This window comes from Mchenga conophoros, linkage group LG13 (assembly GCF_057382185.1).
Source record: "Mchenga conophoros isolate Kocher_MC1m ecotype Shallow Benthic linkage group LG13, M_conophoros_male_GT1.1, whole genome shotgun sequence".
Lineage (NCBI taxonomy): Eukaryota > Metazoa > Chordata > Actinopteri > Cichliformes > Cichlidae > Mchenga > Mchenga conophoros.
In genome coordinates this window covers 31,144,784-31,164,167 of record NC_140538.1, presented here as the reverse complement: position 1 = coordinate 31,164,167, position 19,384 = coordinate 31,144,784, and the positions used below count along the sequence as shown (strand labels likewise).

The 19,384-nt window shown below is 39.3% G+C and overlaps 2 protein-coding genes across 4 annotated transcripts in view; one reads left to right on the top strand and one right to left on the bottom strand.

The window, feature by feature from the left end:
- rasgrp3 (RAS guanyl releasing protein 3 (calcium and DAG-regulated)) overlaps positions 1 to 2,435 on the top strand; it is a 39,016-nt gene extending 36,581 nt beyond the window's left edge. For all 3 annotated transcript variants that reach the window (XM_085243007.1, XM_085243008.1, XM_085243009.1), the window contains 2 exons: positions 1 to 298; positions 1,688 to 2,435. The exon at positions 1 to 298 is cut by the window's left edge and continues 91 nt beyond it. In XM_085243007.1, coding sequence (XP_085099133.1) covers positions 1 to 298; positions 1,688 to 1,696 — 307 coding nt within the window. In that variant the 3' untranslated portion in view covers positions 1,697 to 2,435. The remainder of the gene's footprint in view (positions 299 to 1,687) is intronic.
- Positions 2,436 to 5,181: 2,746 nt separating this feature from the next.
- LOC146561549 (cadherin-1-like) lies at positions 5,182 to 17,513 on the bottom strand. Its single transcript, XM_085243005.1, has 18 exons — positions 17,165 to 17,513; positions 16,054 to 16,168; positions 14,247 to 14,335; positions 13,850 to 14,047; positions 13,330 to 13,470; positions 12,327 to 12,482; positions 12,052 to 12,193; positions 11,612 to 11,784; positions 10,868 to 10,996; positions 10,323 to 10,508; positions 9,823 to 10,073; positions 8,664 to 8,806; positions 8,115 to 8,206; positions 7,838 to 7,970; positions 7,327 to 7,554; positions 7,092 to 7,222; positions 6,684 to 6,827; positions 5,182 to 6,145 (listed from the first exon to the last, which is right to left on the bottom strand). Exons 1-18 carry the CDS (start codon positions 17,213 to 17,215, stop codon positions 5,930 to 5,932), a joined length of 2,718 nt encoding a protein of 905 aa, XP_085099131.1. The 5' UTR covers positions 17,216 to 17,513; the 3' UTR covers positions 5,182 to 5,929.
- Positions 17,514 to 19,384: the final 1,871 nt, after the last annotated feature.

The window sequence follows — 19,384 nt, the reverse complement described above, 5'->3', positions numbered from 1 at the left end:
GAGAATCTCTGTGCGCCTGCAGAGAGCCACCATAAGCCAGGCTACCCAGACTGAACCACTGTGGCCTGAACATGCCTGGGAGGCGGCAGACAGTGGTGCTCACACCTTCCCCAAAATGAAATACAGGACTCACAGGAAAATGTCTAAAAACAAGGGTTTTGCCTGCTGGGAAAACCAGAGTGGCAGGCAGTACCAGGCAGGTTCTGCACCGCACTGCACTGGAAGCAGTGTAGACTCCCAGGAGAAGCCAGACGTCTCTGTAGAGCATGTACAGAACAGGGTTACACACAGAACAAAGGTAATGGAATAGATTATTTGTGGATTTTTATTCAAAAATCAAATTTTAGGCCGGAAGTGTTTCATTTGTAAAAGTCAAACCCCCAACAATTTGATGACCAGCAGAAGAAAACCTTTTTTTTTTTAAATTATTTTTTGGATTTGTTGCGTCTTTATATAAATCAATTTGAATTCAAATGAATTTAATTTTTTTTAACAGGAAGAGACCTTGGTCAGCAGTCCGGTTGGGTTGCGAGTAAAAAGGAAAAAACAGTGCATAGAGAGACAAGACCAAAGTTAATGACATTCAGTAGTGACATGTAAACACATCAGCAGTGGAAAGAAGAGAGGGGCTCAGTGCATCCTGGGAAGTCAACCAGTGTAAACCAGTAATAACTAAGGCATGGTTCAGGGTCACCCAATTCAACTAAGCTGTCTGTCTCCTGAACCCAGACTGATGGCTCTGCTTCACATTCTACTTTTGATTCTTTTTGGATTAGATAACTTATTACTGTGTGACTTAGGACCAGTGTTGGTCAAGTTATTTGAAACAATTAGTTAACCATTACTGATTACTTCTCCAAAAAGTAATCCCATTACTTTACTGATTACTTATTATCAAATATAATTAGTTACTTAGTTACTTTTCAAAAACATGATACACAACCTGAATACGTAATAAAGCAATAGACCTTTGAGCCATATTCTACTTTTTCTGCATAATCCATCATATAAAATTGAATCAAATGGAAAGCCTCTTTCTAAAAAAATTTATTTGTTTTAATCTTTCAATTTTATGCACATTGCATTAAGCAAAAATTTTAATTATATGCAACAATCTTTGACTTGAAGAAATGTGTTTAACATTTAAACCTATGTTCTGCATATTCAATGATATAAAATATAATAATGTTTTGTGTTTACACTCGCTCTTTCAAATAGATGCAAGTAAAACACAGCAGGAAATAAATAAAATCATTCAGCAGCACTGAGTCCTGTCGCTCTTAAATCTATGTTCACCTGTTTAGCAGGAGTGAGGCGGGTGGAGGTTTGCTTGAAAACTAAAAGTAATGTAAGTACATCCATGCTTTAAATGCTGCATGGATGTACTCTCTCCCACATTCCATATCATTGTTGATCTGCACACCCTTACGTCATTGTCATGAGACACTTTCACAAACAAAATAACGACAATTTAGTAACGCAGTAAGGCAGCTTACGGGAAAGTAACAGTAATCTAATTATAGTGTGCGATAGTAATCCCTTACGTTATTTGTCACTTGAAAAAAGTAATCGGATTATAGTAACGCATTACTGCCCATCTCTGGTCTTTAGTTAAAATAAATAAAAAGTAAATAAATTGATGCCACCAACCCAAACACACATGTCTCTCCTCTTTCTTCCACTCCAGAACAGCTGACTCGGTTACAGTGGTGAGAAGCACTCGTGGAGATCCAGAAAGCCCCTAGTCGCTAAGACCAGGAGCTTCAGGGGGATATTCTTGGCTTTCTGAGGTCCCCCGTCAAAAACATGGAGTCATCATGTCCTCTCAAGACTTCAGCACAATACAGACAGAGCGACATAGAGCTGAAGTCAGGGAGAAGAGCTCTATAACATACAGTGTTTTAGCTCCAGGCAGAAAGACACAAGATGAAGGATTTTCCTTATGGATTGTTGGCCAGTTGCTTTACATCGTCGAGCTTTCAAATGGAGCTCAGGAAGAATGTGAACAGAAATGATCTGGTGTTGGATTTTAATAAAGAGATGCAGCATCAAGATCCTGATGTCACATGATCATAGCAAAGGGAATTTTTTTGGATGTTTGTATGTGTAGATGGAAATAAAAGGAAACAGAACCTGAATGTAAAGGGAAACCAACAGAACATTTAGCACAAAGACTCATGAAACAGCATTTCTATAGTGACAGCTGCAGAGTGGCCCACCTTAATTTGATCTTGCAGGGTTTTTTTCAGCAAAACAAATGCTGCAGACAACCTCAATCATTCTGTTGTGATCTCTCTCTCCCCCATCATTGATCTTTTATCAAAGATGATAAAAGCATTTTTTACAAATGCTGTACACCATCAAGTGTGGAAGGTTTCATAAATATGCGTTGTGCTTTGTGTTTTCCTATTTTTCTGTGTCAAAACAAATAAAAAGTACATATTTATGCAATGTCATGCCATTTTGTCTTTGCCATCTGAAGGGATGTTTTTCATTGTAATTTGATGTTTCCACTGACTTTAAAGTTAAATCATGTGTCTGATTTTGAGCCTGGCAGTGCAAGGTGCAGTCAGTCACACCCACTAACTAAGTTAGCTATTGCTACATCAACTTTAGTCATGCTGTTGTTTGTGAGGTCCTGTTGGGAAGCCTGAAGCTGAGCATTTTTATCATCACCATCCTGGTCTTTATAGGACATGACAAGCGAGGGGTGGATCTGACGTAGAAATCAAGAAACAATGTATGCTGTGGTGCTTAAACAAAAATATATATTAAATATACTAAAGAGAAAGTGATCACTGTGCAACTCCTAGCAGAGTTCTGTCACATAAAAGCTTTATTGCTCCTGTAAATGAGTGCCATCTTGTGGCCACATTTGGTAATGTTTCTGGAAACTAGCTTTACTATGAGCCAGTGACGATTATTTCTAATGGTAAATGGCCTGTATTTATATAGCGCTTTACTAGTCCCTAAGGACCCCAAAGCGCTTTACATATCCAGTCACCCACCCATTCACACACACATTCACACACTGGTGATGGCAGCTACATTGTAGCCACAGCCGCCCTGGGGCGCACTGACAGAGGCTTTAAGGTTGTATAGTGCAGATGCAGGCACTGTGGGGTTACCCTTATCAGTGCAGAGGCTGCAGCACTTGTAAACAATCATCCAGTTATTACTATTATTATGATAAACTGTTAGATCTGTTACTACTCCTTCAATGAGAGGTCTGGACCTTGACCAGGCGTTACCACTACAGTTCTTTGATTCTTTTCTTTGTCAACCATTCTACTGTAGGTATGATGGTGTGCTTGAGAAGTAAACAGTGCAGTCAATATATTTGGTACAACTGCGGTAACAAACAGTTTTATTAATAATATAAATGTTTTTTAAAATGCAAGTAATAAAAACATCCATTAGTTCTAGTAAAAATAAAGAGTGGACAGGCAGAGGTTGCAACATAGTGTAGGTCACTATTGAAGCTGCTATAAGTGATTACACAACAGGATGTCCTGGTGGCAAGACAGGACCAGTTCACCTTTTTTTAAATAATTTTTTTCCCGTTTACTCACTATTATTGTTGTTGTTGTTGTTGAATGAATAATTCATTTTCTGTCTTCATTTTCTTTTTTTACAGCCCCATTTTTAGCCCTACAAAGTAACATTCTGATATCCAGAAATATACCAATCAGGAAACCCCTGGAGTAGTGAAACATCTGATTCACTAGGCCGACTTCATGACAGGATCTCCAACCACTGAGAGCAATGTAAACAAGGATGCTTTGCATGATGTTCATGGTCTGTTTGCCTTGTAATTGGAAGGTTGCTGGTTCGAGCCCCGGCTCGGACAGTCTTGGTCGTTGTGTCCTTGGGCAAGACACTTCACCTACCGCCTTCTGGTGTTGGCCAGAGGGGCCGATGGCGCGACATGGCAGCCTCGCTTCTGTCAGTCTGCCCCAGGGCAGCTGTGACTACAACTGTAGCTGCCTCCACCAGTGTGTGAATGTGAGAGTGAATGGGTGGATGACTGGGTGTGTAAAGCGCTTTGGGGTCCCTAGGCGGGACTAGTAAAAGCGCTATACAAATACAGGCCATTTACCATCGATGAAGGTCTGGAGTCCAGCTCAGAGCTGACAGACCTCAGTCTAAGGACAATAAAGATGGTGTCAAACTTTGGAAATCACCAACCACCTTACTCAGACTAATATTGTTGATTTGAACACTGCCACCTCAAGCTTCCCTTTCAACTTCTCGGGGTTGTTATTTATCTTTTCAGATCCTTCCAGCAAATGTCTTCTTCTATTATTAATACTGGCACCTAATTACATCATCTAATTAAATTCTGTAATTACACACAGATCTATTTATGTGTATCAGTATTTCTGTATGAGTGCATGGGTACGTGTATATATAGATAACACTATGCATGAATATACATATATTAGTATAGGTATGTGAGCAAAATTGCATCCACATTTGCATCTGTGTAGATGAACATATCAGGCTCATCACAGTTGAGATTTCAATTCTATTTTTCTCCCATCCAGGACAAGCTGTTTATAGCTTTTCCTGTTACCCTTGTATGTCCTCGTCTTGTGCTACTGTTGTAAAAACTAAACAAAAACAAAGTAAGCTAAATATACTATGGGAGCAGTAATTAGGCCTTGGTTACAATATAAAGTGTAACCAAAATCAATTACGTAGTATTATTATAACCATAAAAATATCACATTTTCTGTGGTCGGCAATTATCAGAAGCCCAATTCCACACACCTGCAAGTCTGTGATTCCTGAGAAAGCGCTTGGACATTAGTCCAGCTCCAACTTCTCTTCAAAGAACGTGTAGAATCCTTTAACACACTCACTTTACTGCAGCAAGTGTGAAAGCATTTAGGTTGGACAAAACCCAGAGTATAGCTACCAAAGGTACATTTACTACACTTCACACATCTGTCCTGAATGTGCCTCCATTTTTAAACAAGAGGAAGTGACCTACTGTGCATGTACAATTTTATTTACATTGCAAACACCTCGTGTGTCCAAAGACAGCAAAGTCATGTCCAAAATCATATGAAGCTGAACAGACATCAGATCGGAAAGAAATGAAAGGAACTTGTGTGGGTCAGTCTTTCTCTGCAATCACCTGCAGTGAAGTGACAATGAAATTAAAGAATTTGGAGCTTTTTGTCACTGCTGTTTATTGCACTGTATGTTTTAATGCAGTTAGCACTAAACTGAAATTAGACCACACAAATCCACTGTTGGCTTAATAAAATCTTTATAAAGAACAAAGCTAATTTCACAAAGTATCTCAGAGATTTCGTTTTTGACAAATCATTGTAATAAAAGACATGAACAGATCCACAGGAAACAATTTAAAAGTATCCATAACTCATTGAGCACACTGTCAAAGGCTGACGAGGTGCATGCAAGCTACCTGGATTTCATCCTAATCATTTCAAATTTTACTTTTTAAACAAATGGAGACCATAAGTACAAATGCTATAGAGTAAAGCAACATTTCCCAGTGTGACTGACGAGTCTCAGAGTGTCTCAGGTGTCGCCCAGTAACCTACACAGAAGGTTCACTGTGGCTCCAGCACTTATTCAACAGAATAAGTAACAAGGTATTAGTCTTCAGGCGTAAGGTCAAACAGATGTTTATTAAAAAATAAAAATAAAAACTACAAAAAACCCAAAATGGGGAAAAAAAAAAAAAAAAAAAAAGCACACAGAGCCTAATGCATTCATAACACAGCAAAAACTCATCCTTTGGCTTCTGATCAGTGGGCGATAACTGCTAACGGGATCGCAGTGAGAAGGCAAACCACAGTGCACATATACATCTATAAAAACAAAATGTGCTGTTGAAAGCCCCTTTCTGGCTTGCTTTTACAAATTAAACATGCAGCCATGTGATATGGTACGATTACAGCATATCGTCATCATCTCCTCCTCCGTACATGTCGGCCAGTTTCTTGAAGCGAGGGCCCCATTCATTGAGGCAGTCATAGTTCTGGTCTCCACTGCTTGAAGAGTTCAAAGAGGAGAGACTTCCTGCATCAGAACCACCTCCCTCATAGTCAAACACCAGCAGGGAGTCATAAGGGGGTGCTGTTGGGTCGTTGTCTGCAGCCTTCAGATTCTGTTGGAGGAAATTTTACACAACTTACTTCAATTACCTCACATGGAGCACAATAACGTAACAGAATAATAAACGTGACCATTATCAAAGCACAGACATGATGTACTCTTAGCCAAAACATCCATCTTCTGCCACTTGTCTGGGAGCAAGTCAATTAAACAACTCCCTCTTTTTCTTCTCTTAAAATAAATAAATTAAGATTCCCGTCACCATGACTGCTCCAGTCATGGCTCCCAAAGTAATGCCATCCAGCTTATGTCTAAGATTTTAGAGCAGGTCACCTACCAATCGGAAGGTTGGTACACTGCAGACCAAATATCCTTGAGCAAGATACTAACATGTGTGATAACATTAGACAAAAAGCAATGAAAATGTATGCACTCCCTTCAAATGACATAAGTGCTTCCATGAGGCAGTAAGAGCTGCTTAGGTTCCCATTTTCTGTAATACTGTGGTCAATGTTATCAAATGATGCACTGAATTCACACCTCAGTACCACATTTCATTAAGTTTTAAGGAGCTTTAGAATCTCACTCACATCTTCAATGAAGTTGCCAATCTCCTCGGGGTTGGCAGGCCGTGGCCGGTACTGAGGAGCAGGCATGAAGTTTGGCACCACTTCATTCCTTAACACATCGGGCCGGTTGTCCAGGCCACGGTGGAGAACACTCAGGTCATAATCCTGAAAGAAGGCGATTTAATGATGCATTATTACATGGAATATTTTTGCTGTACTTCTGCAATCCACTCTCTTCATCCACTTAGCCCATTGTCTACTCAAACTTTTCTATCAGTAAAAAGCCTGGGTCAAATCACTGAAATGGAACAAATTTGATCAGCCTTTTTAAACATTTCATCTCAAAAAGAAAATCTCAGGTTTTCTGTTCCTGAGACTTGTGTGTGTGCAGCTTTGATTAATGTGTAATCAGAATGAGTGTCCATTTACCTGATCATCCTCGCCACCTCCTTCTTCATCGTAGTAATAGACGTTGTCTCTGACACCATCATCCAGCAGGAGTGGCTCCTTTTTCTCCCTTTTCCTCTGTTTTGTAAACAGCAGCACTAGCAGCAACAGCGCTGAACACAGAGCACAACGTTTAGCACACAGTAACCAACCAAATCCTACTTAGCTGGGAAAGAAAAGAGATGCACCGTCCTGAGACTACAGATGTGTGACTCACCGAGCAGCAGGATGGCTCCAAGTATTCCAAGGATAAGGGGCAGGTTGCTGGCAGCTGCACCATAGCGTCCTGGACCTGAGCATGCAGTGAAGTCTGTGCCCCTGCAGTCACACACTTTAGCTGTGATGATGTTGTCCTGCCCCAAGCCATGTTTGTCTGCCACTGTCAGTATAACACTGTACTCTCCACTGGGCAGCTCAGCGGCTAAATTCAAGATGATGCCCGTTTCTGAAATAAGACAGCAGATATTTTACTTAATAATTCTGTGTTGATGGATTTGCTTTGTCTCACTTTCACCTAGCTTTACCACCTCTTCAAAGCCACGTTGCACCAATTACTCTAATCTCAATGTTCAGTGGTGAACACTGAATCATGTCCGACCTAAACAATCCTGACATTTGCAAATCACATGTTAGCAGGAAAAATACATATTTTGGTTTCTGAACCAAAATATTTAAAAGTCTGGCCATCTTATCAGTTTGTACTTGTCACATGTTAGCAGTGTACATACTGGTGTCGTTCATCCTAGCGGTCCAGTTGGTCTTTGACATGCCCTGTAAAGACACCGAGTAGGGAGGTCCAAATTCTGGTCCGTCTTTATCTGTTACTGACAGCAGCTGAGGAGCTGGATCCTTGTTGCACACCTGAGGAAACAAAGTCACAGTGAAGCTTTCCTTCATGCTGATGACCATCCTGTAGTTGGAAATCTTACAAACACACCCATCCTGCACCACAATTAGACAAGTTCAACACAAAACGATTCTTGAGCTATTGGAAATAAGACACACCTTGATTTCACGCTCTTCAATAAATGGAGCATTGTCATTGACATCTTCCAGCTGAATGATCAGAGTACCAGTTCCTGTAGCCGGGACAGCATCTGGTAACAGAACAAACATCAGGAGAACATTTATTACAACGATATTTCACTTTATTGAAGAAACCCAAGTTCATAGTAATGCACACAGACTTTCCTCTAGACCTCTGATCCTCATAACTGGCACTTAGCTTTTAAAACAAAGATTTGAGGGCTAAAACTAATGGCTAAGATCAAATTAATTACTGAATTACTAATTATTAAATTTTTCAAATTAAGGGTTGCAATGTTATTAGTTGGGAATGTCCCAGGAAAGGCCGTTTGTGCTGGAATTTGAAAAAAAGATTCCATCATTCAGTGATCAGTCTGTGCAACATAGGATTTCTTGTCCTGCAACTTTATCGGGACATTATACAGGCTAGTCCAACTTATCCAATTTAACAAGTGTTCCTCCATAACTTTTCAGAAATGGGAATTTTATTAAAAGTTATAAATTGTAATAGTCTTAACTGCCACCTACCATTATCATAGGCACCAATGGTTGCAGTGTATCTGTTGTTTGTGACAAAGATACCCTCTCTGTCCATGGACGCTCTCACTTTAATAAGACCTGTGTCCTTGTCCACGTTCAGCCAGCCTGCTGGGTCAGTCAATATTTTGTACCTGTACAAGACAGTCACAGAAAAGATGGTAATACTGTGCAGGCAGGATGATTAGAATTAGCATGTTCCACAATGTGATACAGTGGAACCCCGACTTACGAAATTAATTCGTTCCCGAGGGTCTTTTGAAAGTCGAAAGTCGAAGCACCCATCGCGCGTTTTGACTGAGGCGATGCTGAACAATAGGCTATAGGCTAATTGCTAACCAGAACAACAATACGTCGTTCAAGTGGAACAGCGAAGCGCAAGTATGGAAGCCAAGGGGTTGTCACATGAATCGGAAGGCATTGTGTGTGGGCTCAGCCAATCAGAGCCAGTGGATTTCGTTACTCAGGCATTTTGCCATAACACGGGCAAAAATATTGCCGTTCAGTGCCTTCGTAACTTGAATTTTTCGTGAAACGGGGTATTGGTAAGTCGGGGGTTCCACTGTATTTGATTTTGAACATCCTCCGCTTTCTCCTCAGGCTAAATACACGGTGCAAGAATTAAACACATTAACTGTTACAGGGTTCTCACATCATTTAAAAATACTGGTGGCCACTAGGTACCATCCATCAGCCTCCTAGTAGATGCAGCTATGGTAGGAATTTGAATGTCCTAAGTTGCCTCATTCTTGGGTTATCGGATTCACAAACTTTGGTGTCCACAGCGCCTGTCCAGCAGGGTGGTGACAATACCCAATGAGCTTTTTACAACTAAGGAGTTAAAAAAAGCTTTAAGACCTTAATGATACAAATTAATTAATTAATTAACTGTATTTGGGTCTTTTATAAGCCTAATATTCTATTATGGTATACAGCTATTCAGTGTTTTATCGCTATAGACAGTATTCTGTAATTATATCTGCCACACATGAGGACAGTGAATCAATTTTGACCATCAAACAGAACAAGGAATCTAAAACATTTATCTAAGACATTTATCTATAAGGAAATTTAATATTTGCAGCACTTATGAGGTCAGTGATACATTCTCTTTAGCAGTAGAAAGTCTCTCCCCCACCCCCCGACTTACGAGACTGTCTGCTTGCGTGCAGTGTCTGGGTCTGAAGCAGTGTACTGCACCACGGCTTCATCCACAGCAAGGTCCTCTGGTTTTACCACAAGAATCTCCTTTGGATCAAATATTGGAGCTTCATTCACATCTCTCACATTCACCACCACTGTGGCGGTAGAAGTGACCACAGAAACACCAGGAGCAAAAGGAATCTCATTCTCCACTGAAACCAACAGAGTGTGCTTGCTGGCCCTCTCGAAGTCCAGCTCCTGGTTGGAAGGAAGAGAGGAGAAAGAAAAACACACACACAAAATAATTACTTTGATTCCATCACATCTTAAATGAATAGTGTTTAATGTCATTACACTTTATGGGTGTTTATTAAAACTGAAGAATGTACACATATATCACTCACTCACACACACACTTGTGAGGATACATGAAATCACAAAAATGCTGCCATCAAATGACACAATTATCTTCCAATATTATGAATGAATTCCTGATTTTCTTCCTACCTTTGCAGTAGAAAGGATTCCTTCATGTTTGTTAGTTCCTGTTTTTACAGTGAAAAGTCCATCAGGATCACCACTGACGATCTTGAACTTGGCGTTCCAGGCTGGAGTTTGTGGTTCATCCTCATCTGTTACCATCATCCTAACCACCACAACATCCTTTTTGTTTTCATCAACTGTTGCAGTATACTGTGAGAAAATAAAGGATGAGTCAGAAATCACAGCAGTGAAAACAGATCTAAAGCCTCCTAACTAGGAACGGCGAATAATGGCCTCATTTTGTAGTCTGTGTCATTATATTAGGTTCATTACTTAATGCAAGTCTACAACTGTGGAGTCCATAAATTTAATTCGCTATGCATGTGGTAAAATATTGTTTTTAACTGCATTTGTACATTTCCCATGTGCTGTCAAAGACTGGGTTTTTGCTGTGTCAGAATGTGTGAGTGCAACATTAATAATGCAGTTAGATACAGGATGAATGTTCTGCTTTAACAGTGTGAAAAAGCAGCAGTTAAACAGGAAGTTTCCAGTTACTTCATACTTACTGAGCTCTGAGTGAAGACTGGAGCGTTGTCATTGCTGTCCGTCACCGTGAGGATGACTTTGGTTTGTCCAGTTAACCCTTCTCCTGCCATATCTGCTGCTTGCACTGTCAGAGTGTACTGTGGATATTTCTGGTAAGATACAGACATCAGCTCATCAACAGGAAGGAAGAAACACTGACATCGGTTTACAGACTGTAACAAAGCCTTCAGACGGACTAAAGCTCTTCATCTATGAAGGCCGATTCTGCTGAAAAGCTGAAGCTAAACTCATTTAATATTTTGCTTATGACAAACATGATGCTGTTGAGAGCCTTGGTCAAACTGTTAGAATAAAGTATTTCTTGACCATTTGGCACGAGGCTGTTTGTTGAAACTGACTTCACAGAGCAACAAAGAGGTTTATGATGCTGCACCAGAAACAGCTCTGATCTCCTGTAGTCTGGACAAACTATTTATACTTGGCGAATAGTTTGTCAGACTAGTCTGTGTCTTCCATGCAGAGGTATGACACAAACCAGAAATGTAGACAGAAACTAACTATACTTTAGAGGCTGTGTCTAGTTTTACTGTCAAAAAAAAAAAAAAAAAAAAAAAAAACCCACCATGTTTTTTTGCAGCACCCTCTTTGTGACTGATTTCTAGCAGTGACAGGCAGACTACTGATCCTGATTCATTACAAAATGTTTTTTCAGCCCTTAGGTGTAAAAGGACACTTGTGTTTGAAATGTGTTTAACAGGTCTTACCTCTCTATCCAGTCCTCTACCAGTGATTCTGATGCTTCCAGTAATTGGGTTGATTTCAAACATGTTGTCAGTGGGCAGCGGTGGGTCCTGGTTCAGAATACGATAGCGGAGCTCTGAGTTGTCAGTATTTGGCTCATCGTTGTCTTTGGCCTCAACCTTAACCACCTCCGTCCCTGGAGTGGAGGAAATAAAAAAGAAGTTCCTGAAGGTCTTCACACTGCTTCATTTACAAGATTTACTAAATAAAATTGACTTAATGCAAACGTCTGCTAATTTCCTTCTAACCCAAATCCTTCTCTGGTGCTTTAGGTGTCATTCTGATTTTCTTTAAATCTCTGGGTATCTTGAAATTCATTAAATATAGTGGATAAGTATTAGAAACACGAACAAAAGCAAAGAAAACTACCCAAGTCCAGAGGCAATAAGGTTTCTATACATACCGATGGCCGTGGCCTCAGCAACATCGGCGTTGTACTCCACCGTAAAATAAGGTTTGTTGTCGTTCTGGTCGATCACAATGACTATAATCTCCATGGGATCCTCAGCTTGTCCTGCTCCGTCAACCATAGCATGTGCTTCAAACTACACAGGCAGAAGATTTTAAGTTTATACACACACACACACACACACACACACACACACACACACACAGGATCAAAATGCAATCATCAAGTACACACATGGAAAAACATTTGGACAGAGTGAGGATGATTACCGTGTAACTGGGTATTTCCTCTCTGTCGAGTGGTTGTGTTACATACAGATTGCCCGTTTCTCTGTCCATTGTGAAACGATCAACAGGAGGCAGATCAGCTCCAGGACCAGTGATGCTGTAAAAGAGCTTCTTTTTTTTATCGTCACTAGAGCGGATCTGGAAAAACAAACAAAAACAAATGAAAAACACAACAGGACTAATTAAGATCACTCTCACCATCTAAAGTAACTGTTAAATAGTAAAGAGGCTGTGCATTAGACTCAAATTCAAGAGATTTCTGGTTATTTTGATATATAGAGCAGAAGGACTCCTTGTGATCTCAAATCAAAAAGATTGTTAGATTCTCTAAGCATTTTGGGCACACTATAATTACTCATTGTAAATAATCTGAGTTATTAGCGTAGTGTTATCGTCAACCAATTTACTCCAGTTTTAGTTAATTTTGTGTGTCACTGTTGCCAAGTTCAAAACACTCCATACCGCAGGATTAAGACCCTATAGTATTAGAAAGAAATCACAACAATCAGCTGATCTCCATGAGTAAACACTTGTCACCGTGAGAAAGCAAACTCCCTTTTAACTAGAGAAATGTCCAACAGAACCAGGTTCAAGGACAGGGAGCCATCTGCCACAAATTGTTGGGGAGTGAAAGTTAGGAGTAGTGAGAGATGGGACAAATTTTAGCATTTATAAATTTAAAAAATAAAAACAATTATACCTAAGAGACAAATACATCTTTCACTTGGCACTTAAGTATCAACTTTTCTGACTGCCAACAACATATAGATCTTTACTTGTGCCTTTACACTTCACTTGCGTTACTCTAAAGTTAACTGATAGTCATACTAAGAATTACTTATGACATCCAAGAAAAAAAATTAAAATAAAATAAAAAAAGACATGCGGACTGCAGAGGAAACAACAGCGAGATCCTATGCAGAAATAAACATTTAAAATGCAGTTTATTGTCAAATTAACCACAAGGTCATTCAGTTCACCTTACCTGAGCTACTTTCAGGGGATAGGTTCCTCTCTTATTCTCAGTAACACTGAGCGGAGGAATAACCCAGTCCCTTTTCCTCCTCCTCAGCCCTCCACCAGACTTGGGAAATTGCAGAACGGGCACTTGTGGCTCAGCGGCATTCTGGAAGAACATACAGACAGCTTTTTTAGCAAGAGCTTGGATAGAACACCACTCAGAACTTAATTAAACTATGAGGAGGAGCACAGACGTTCTCAGAATGAGTTTTAAATTATTTTCAGACTATGACGGGTCTGTGTCTGTCCAGAGTTAACATCAGTTTCAACATCTTAGCCATGAAGGCCAATGAGGCATTATCGTGTCCTACCAAGCAGGACATGTTGATACTCAAGTTTGTGAATCTGATAAATTATATGTAGCCTCACGAGTTAAGTTGCCATCTGTTGTATCTACTAAAAGTGTCAGAAACAGGCATTTTGCATGTATCGATTCCAAATGTACTTTTCATTCATGCCCCATTAAACGGTGTCTCTAAACCCACCTCTGTGTTGTTAATAGAGTCCACTTCAGTACTGTGATGCTGAATGTTGAAGTTTGTGTGGGCTCCATGGTGGTGCTTTCCACGGTGATGCTCAGGGTGAACGACACTGACTGGAACTGTTATTTTGTGACCATGAGAGTCCCAGGAGTGGATGAAGAAGTTCCGGTGTCCTTTATGAAGAACAACCTCTCTGTTTACCTGGAAGGTAAATAAATAAAAATATAAATAAATATATATATATATATATATATATATATATATATATATATATACACACAAAACCTTTAACAGAAATACAACATGCATTCGTTAGACTAAGTCCTCACAAATCTTACTTCAATATCTTCTTTTCTAAACTAACCCCAACTTTGCTGTCAGGTCTGTCAACTCTACTTACCGTTAATGTACCATCTGCCTTTACAGTAAAGCGACTGTCATCAGTGCTGAAAAGAATTACTGTGCGCTCTGTGCAGTCAGTGAAGCCCACTGGGAAAGGATAGGAAAGAGTTAATCATTATGAATGTGGTACATATAGTGAAAAATCTGGCAAGTTTTTTGTATTCAAAGAAAAGCGACAGACACCACTCCCTCTTCCTTAACAAAAGCAGCATAAGTGACTGCAAGATGACTAAATGGTTTTTAGCTCTGACAGTAGCAACACTCAGTCAGGTTAACATTATTTACTTTTAACAAAGACGTCAAAACCACACACACACACAGACACACGTTTTATTTGAAGTAAGTACACATTCTCATACAACCATCAACCTCAGTTTGACGGTTTAAATTGGTAAAAATATTAATAAAATTTGGCGTTTACCTCAGGTTGTCATTTCAAAAAGCAGCAAAATTGCCAGTGCAGAACAGATTTTTTCTGGTTTCCAGTAAAGACAACATAACTACACAACACCTCACTTCCCACACCTTTCAGGGGACCATGCTTATGAAAATTACATATTGACAACGTAATGTTAATCCATTCTTCATTCCTTTCATTTACTTTAAGACTTAACATAAATTGTTAAATTTCTGCGATTGGTAATTCATTTTTAGGATACAAGAAAGAAGAGGGGGGGATAAACAGCCTTGACTTGAACTAAAACAATTCATAGAATTGTCTAAACCTACGTATTCTTAGACAACAGCCTATTAATATAAAACTATCAAGACATGCAGTCAAACTAAAGCAGTATTGGAAGAGGAAAAGGTTGTATTAATGCATCTGTAATAACCATAGGCCAAGAAAGCTAAAACAATGTTTATATTTTAGTAGGGTTGGAACCATCAATCATTTCGAACCAGCTATTCTACCCATTATTCACTGCTCCTTATAGAAGTATTGTGGAGTAAGTGTTTGGTTCACTACAGCCTTTTCTCATTACTGCCTACTCAACTTGATTTTTAGGTTGCAGTACTTTTGGCACCTACTCTAGGGCCCTGTTGGCATCTACTCTTAATGACATTTTACTGAATTGTATTGAAAAAGGACAGAAACTGACATATGATGCCCAGATATAGATTTCTGCAATATTTTCCTAAATAAACAAGGTAAAGCTGTACATACATTTACACAGCGTTTTAATCTGATTATCATAAATTGCTTGTGTCTTAAAAACCCCCATCAAAGTGGGTAATTCAGTAGAGACCATTGATAAAGAAACGAATATTCACGCTAAAGCAAACATGCATAACCACAACCCATTTAAAAAACAAAAACAAAAACTGTTTAAGTCTGTTTATAAGAAGCTTTTAAAAACCTTTCAGTTAACTGAAATCAAAGAAAACAGTTCCTTTTTTAGAGTTTCACTTGAATAGCAAAGCCTGTAAAACAGGTTCGGGGATACTGCTCTGACCAGCAGGTAAAAGTAACAGAATCAGAGTGAGAGCAGGCTGAGACATGTTTGGGTTTCAACTAAGAACAATGTGCCCAGCTAATCTGCTGAAGGCCATCTGGGCTGGAGGAGTCCTTTACAACAGCAGAGTTGTTCCATGTAGGGCTGCAACTCAGGTCTAAACCCTCCGACAGTTTCATACAAACAAATCTGTAATGTGAAATGATACTAGACAATAGAAACAAATACCCAAAAATAATTTCATTTAGATTATGACTAAGAGTAACGCACCATCCAGGCAGAAAACATTAACATCCAAATCAAACACGTTTAAAAACACCCATGTACGAGCCTACACTGGGTTGCTCTTACCTTTGCCCAGCCTCATGCCCGGCCTCAGATGTTCCCTGGACACTCTGAAAACCAGCAGCTCTGACTCAAATCCAGGCACACATGTTGGCCTGTTAGCTCTCTCTAGTGCTGACACCTAGGAGAGGAGCAACAGTTTCAGTTAGACGTACAATAAGACTTCAGGCTTATAAGAGTTCGAAACTGAATAACTACATGTTTTTTAAAAAAAAAAAATCAAAAACTTGAAATGTTTTCAGCATTGAAAGGTCAGGATTTTAGGTTTTTCCTTAAACTGAACAACGTGCAGCTTTGAGCTGTTGTTCAGAAAATGCCTTGGCAAAGCATTGCGCTGCTTAATATACACAGTTTAAACACTAAATAAAGAACAAAATAACTGTCACTTTAAATACTAATGAAAATGTGTCTAACGCCCCGTGTAATTATATGAATGAATTGAAATTGTGCCTGTAAGCCAAATGACTTTATTTCATTTTAAAATCCCAAAAACGATATTACTTGGATGATAGTCCTTTTTCTCTTTTACATTAATGAATCTTTTTACAAGTGCTTCTCGATATGTGTAAGCGAAACAGACTGGAGTGAACAAAGCTGAAACCACAACTCTGAACTGGAAATTAACCTGCAGACAACGTCATGAGCGGAATCAGGGCGAGGCTCGCTCACAACCTCGAACTCTTCGAGGCGGAAGGGTATGAAAAGAAAAAGAAAGACGGCCTAAACCTCCGCGTGTGTTCTGCGGTTTCGACACTGTTTTAAAATACTTTTTTTTTTTAAATATTTGTTGCAGATTGCTCTGCGGAGAAAGCTGCTACACACAATAAGGATTTTAGACCCCCACAAGTTCGTTTGGCCCACTAGTCCCAGCAAGTACCATAGCTGATAAAAGCATTTCTTTATTAAAATCGAAGGCTACTTCACGCATAAAGAGGTGCCGAAATTATTCCGCGAAGAAAAGAAAGAAAAGACTGCTTGTGAGATACCCGGTGTTGTCCAGTTCAATCAAATAAGTAACAGGATTAACCGACATTTATTTTTTGTGACTCAAAGTAGAAGGGACAGTGAGAGAATTGAGCACCGATGGCAAAATATTAACCAAAAGAGGAAGTCTCACCTGGAAAACGATGATTAAAGCACCAAAAACCGCGAACAATGCGGTCCCCATTTGTCTAAGTCGTATTTTTAGTATTCCTCTCGAGTACACAGCCAAAAACGAAAAGAATCCTAAATATATTCCTCTTTGAACTCGCTTCTTGGCGTCTTCCTGTTGTCCCCTGAAGGTAGTTTCTGTAACTGAGACTCGACTCTGCAAGGCGCTCTTTCAGGTACTTTCAGCACATGACGTCAGCTTACAGGTGCGCAGGTTCCGTGTTCCTAATATGGTCATCCCAGCCCGTCACACCTGAAGTGACAGGAACAAGTAGTTTCTGTTCATAAATAATAAATAGAGACACAGCGGATAGTAGCAGCGGACAGCGTTATTATCAGCAATGATCTGAGTCTGAGTTCAGTCAGCCACATTCGGGAGCTCTCAGTCTCATTTCCTCTTACTGATAATCTGTCTCTCACTCCCCATGTCTTTCTCACACATGCACACACACTGACATTCAGACTTTATCCACAGTTGCTTACTAAGAATCACTAAAAAACACGTGAAGCTGCTGACAGAAAACCATCTTTCATTTGTAAAGCCAACCAACAGTGTTATAAAGTCATTAGTGTGAAACCAGCCTAAAAAAACCACAAATGACTGTCTGAAAACCAGTGGATGTATTCAGCTGAGTGTTGAAAGGAAATCATCGACAGTGTCCCCGAACAGAAGCCAAATACAGAATTTGATGATACAAATTTAAGCATTCAGCTTTATTTGCTTCAGTTTTCACTGTCATCTGAATACACAACATCCCATTTGCTAATAAGCTGTTGTAAGTGTACCCACTGAAGTAATGCTATGTGCTGATAAACATCAGTAATTGATACTGAAGAAAAATGGACTTTTCTCATCCATGCTGTTCTTACCCTCACAGTCTGAAAGCATGTGACTGAGAGAATGCACTACTACTTTATTTTAAATGGAATTTCATTTATTCAAGTCCAATAGTTTAAGTGAACAATGTTTGTAGTAGTCTCCAGCAATAGTTCTCCAGGTTTCTTGAAGGACATTGTAAAGTTCTTCTTTAGATGTTGGCTGCTTTTTCTTCTGTTCTGTGTCAGGACTATCTTTTTGGGGTCTTTCTGTTGTATTCCTGCTTCAGTAATATTGAGATTCGGGCTCTGGGAGGTCAATCCATCATGGATAGTGTTCTACTGTATGTTTTTCTATCTGGGCCTGCTTTTACTGCATTGGCAGTGTATCATTGGCATGCTGAAAAAACAAAGCTGTTGCCAACCAGATGCTTTTTAGATGGTAGATCAAAATCTGAGGATACGTTTCAGCTTTAATAAGACACTCACTGTTGTATCTCTTCTCCTGACAGTCCTCACATTTTTAAGGATACACTCCACAACATGCAGAGATATGCCAAGATATTCTAATAGCATTTTAACAGAAAAACTAAAATTTTATACCTGTCACACTGTGTCCTTTGTCATTTTTCTTTTTTACAGAATCAACTAAAGAAACGGGAACAATTATGTGTTTTTGTGATTAACAAAGTGCTCAAAGATTTGGTTTTACCTGTGCTATTTGTCAACTAACACCGATTCACCTGTGTTACTTGCCGTTTTATGCTTGACTGAGTAATATATAAAGAAATGAGGAGTAGATCAAGACTGTTTGCACAGGACTGGATATCAGAGATTGTAGCTTTCCTAAAATGCAGCCACAAAAGGATATAATAGTATTACCAGCTAAAATCTGGCAGACACAAACAAATGCTTGTTGAGTTAAATGGTAATTAGACTGATTCTTATACAGCGTTTTTCTGCTCTCCTGGAGCCCTCAAAGCGCTTTATACAACATGCCACCTTCGACTATTCACACAAGCACTTTCTTCTATGCTTCTAAGCACTTTCCAGCTAACCTTCACACACATTCATACTTGAGGGGGGTTAAGACTACACTGAAATATTTAAGTCCACTGGGTTTCCTTAACCAAAACAATGCCAAGATGTGTGAAAAGTAAAAAAAAATAAACAAGAGCCCTAACCCTAATTACTTTTCCAAGAAAATAGAAACTTGATGGAAGCTAGCAGCTAACATTAGCTTACTCTTTAGCTTTCAGGAAATCACACCGATAAGCACATAAAACTGATATTAATTAACTTCATATTTAATACACGACTTAGCAGATTTTTACTGAATTGAAAACTGAAATAACATCTATGAAACCAT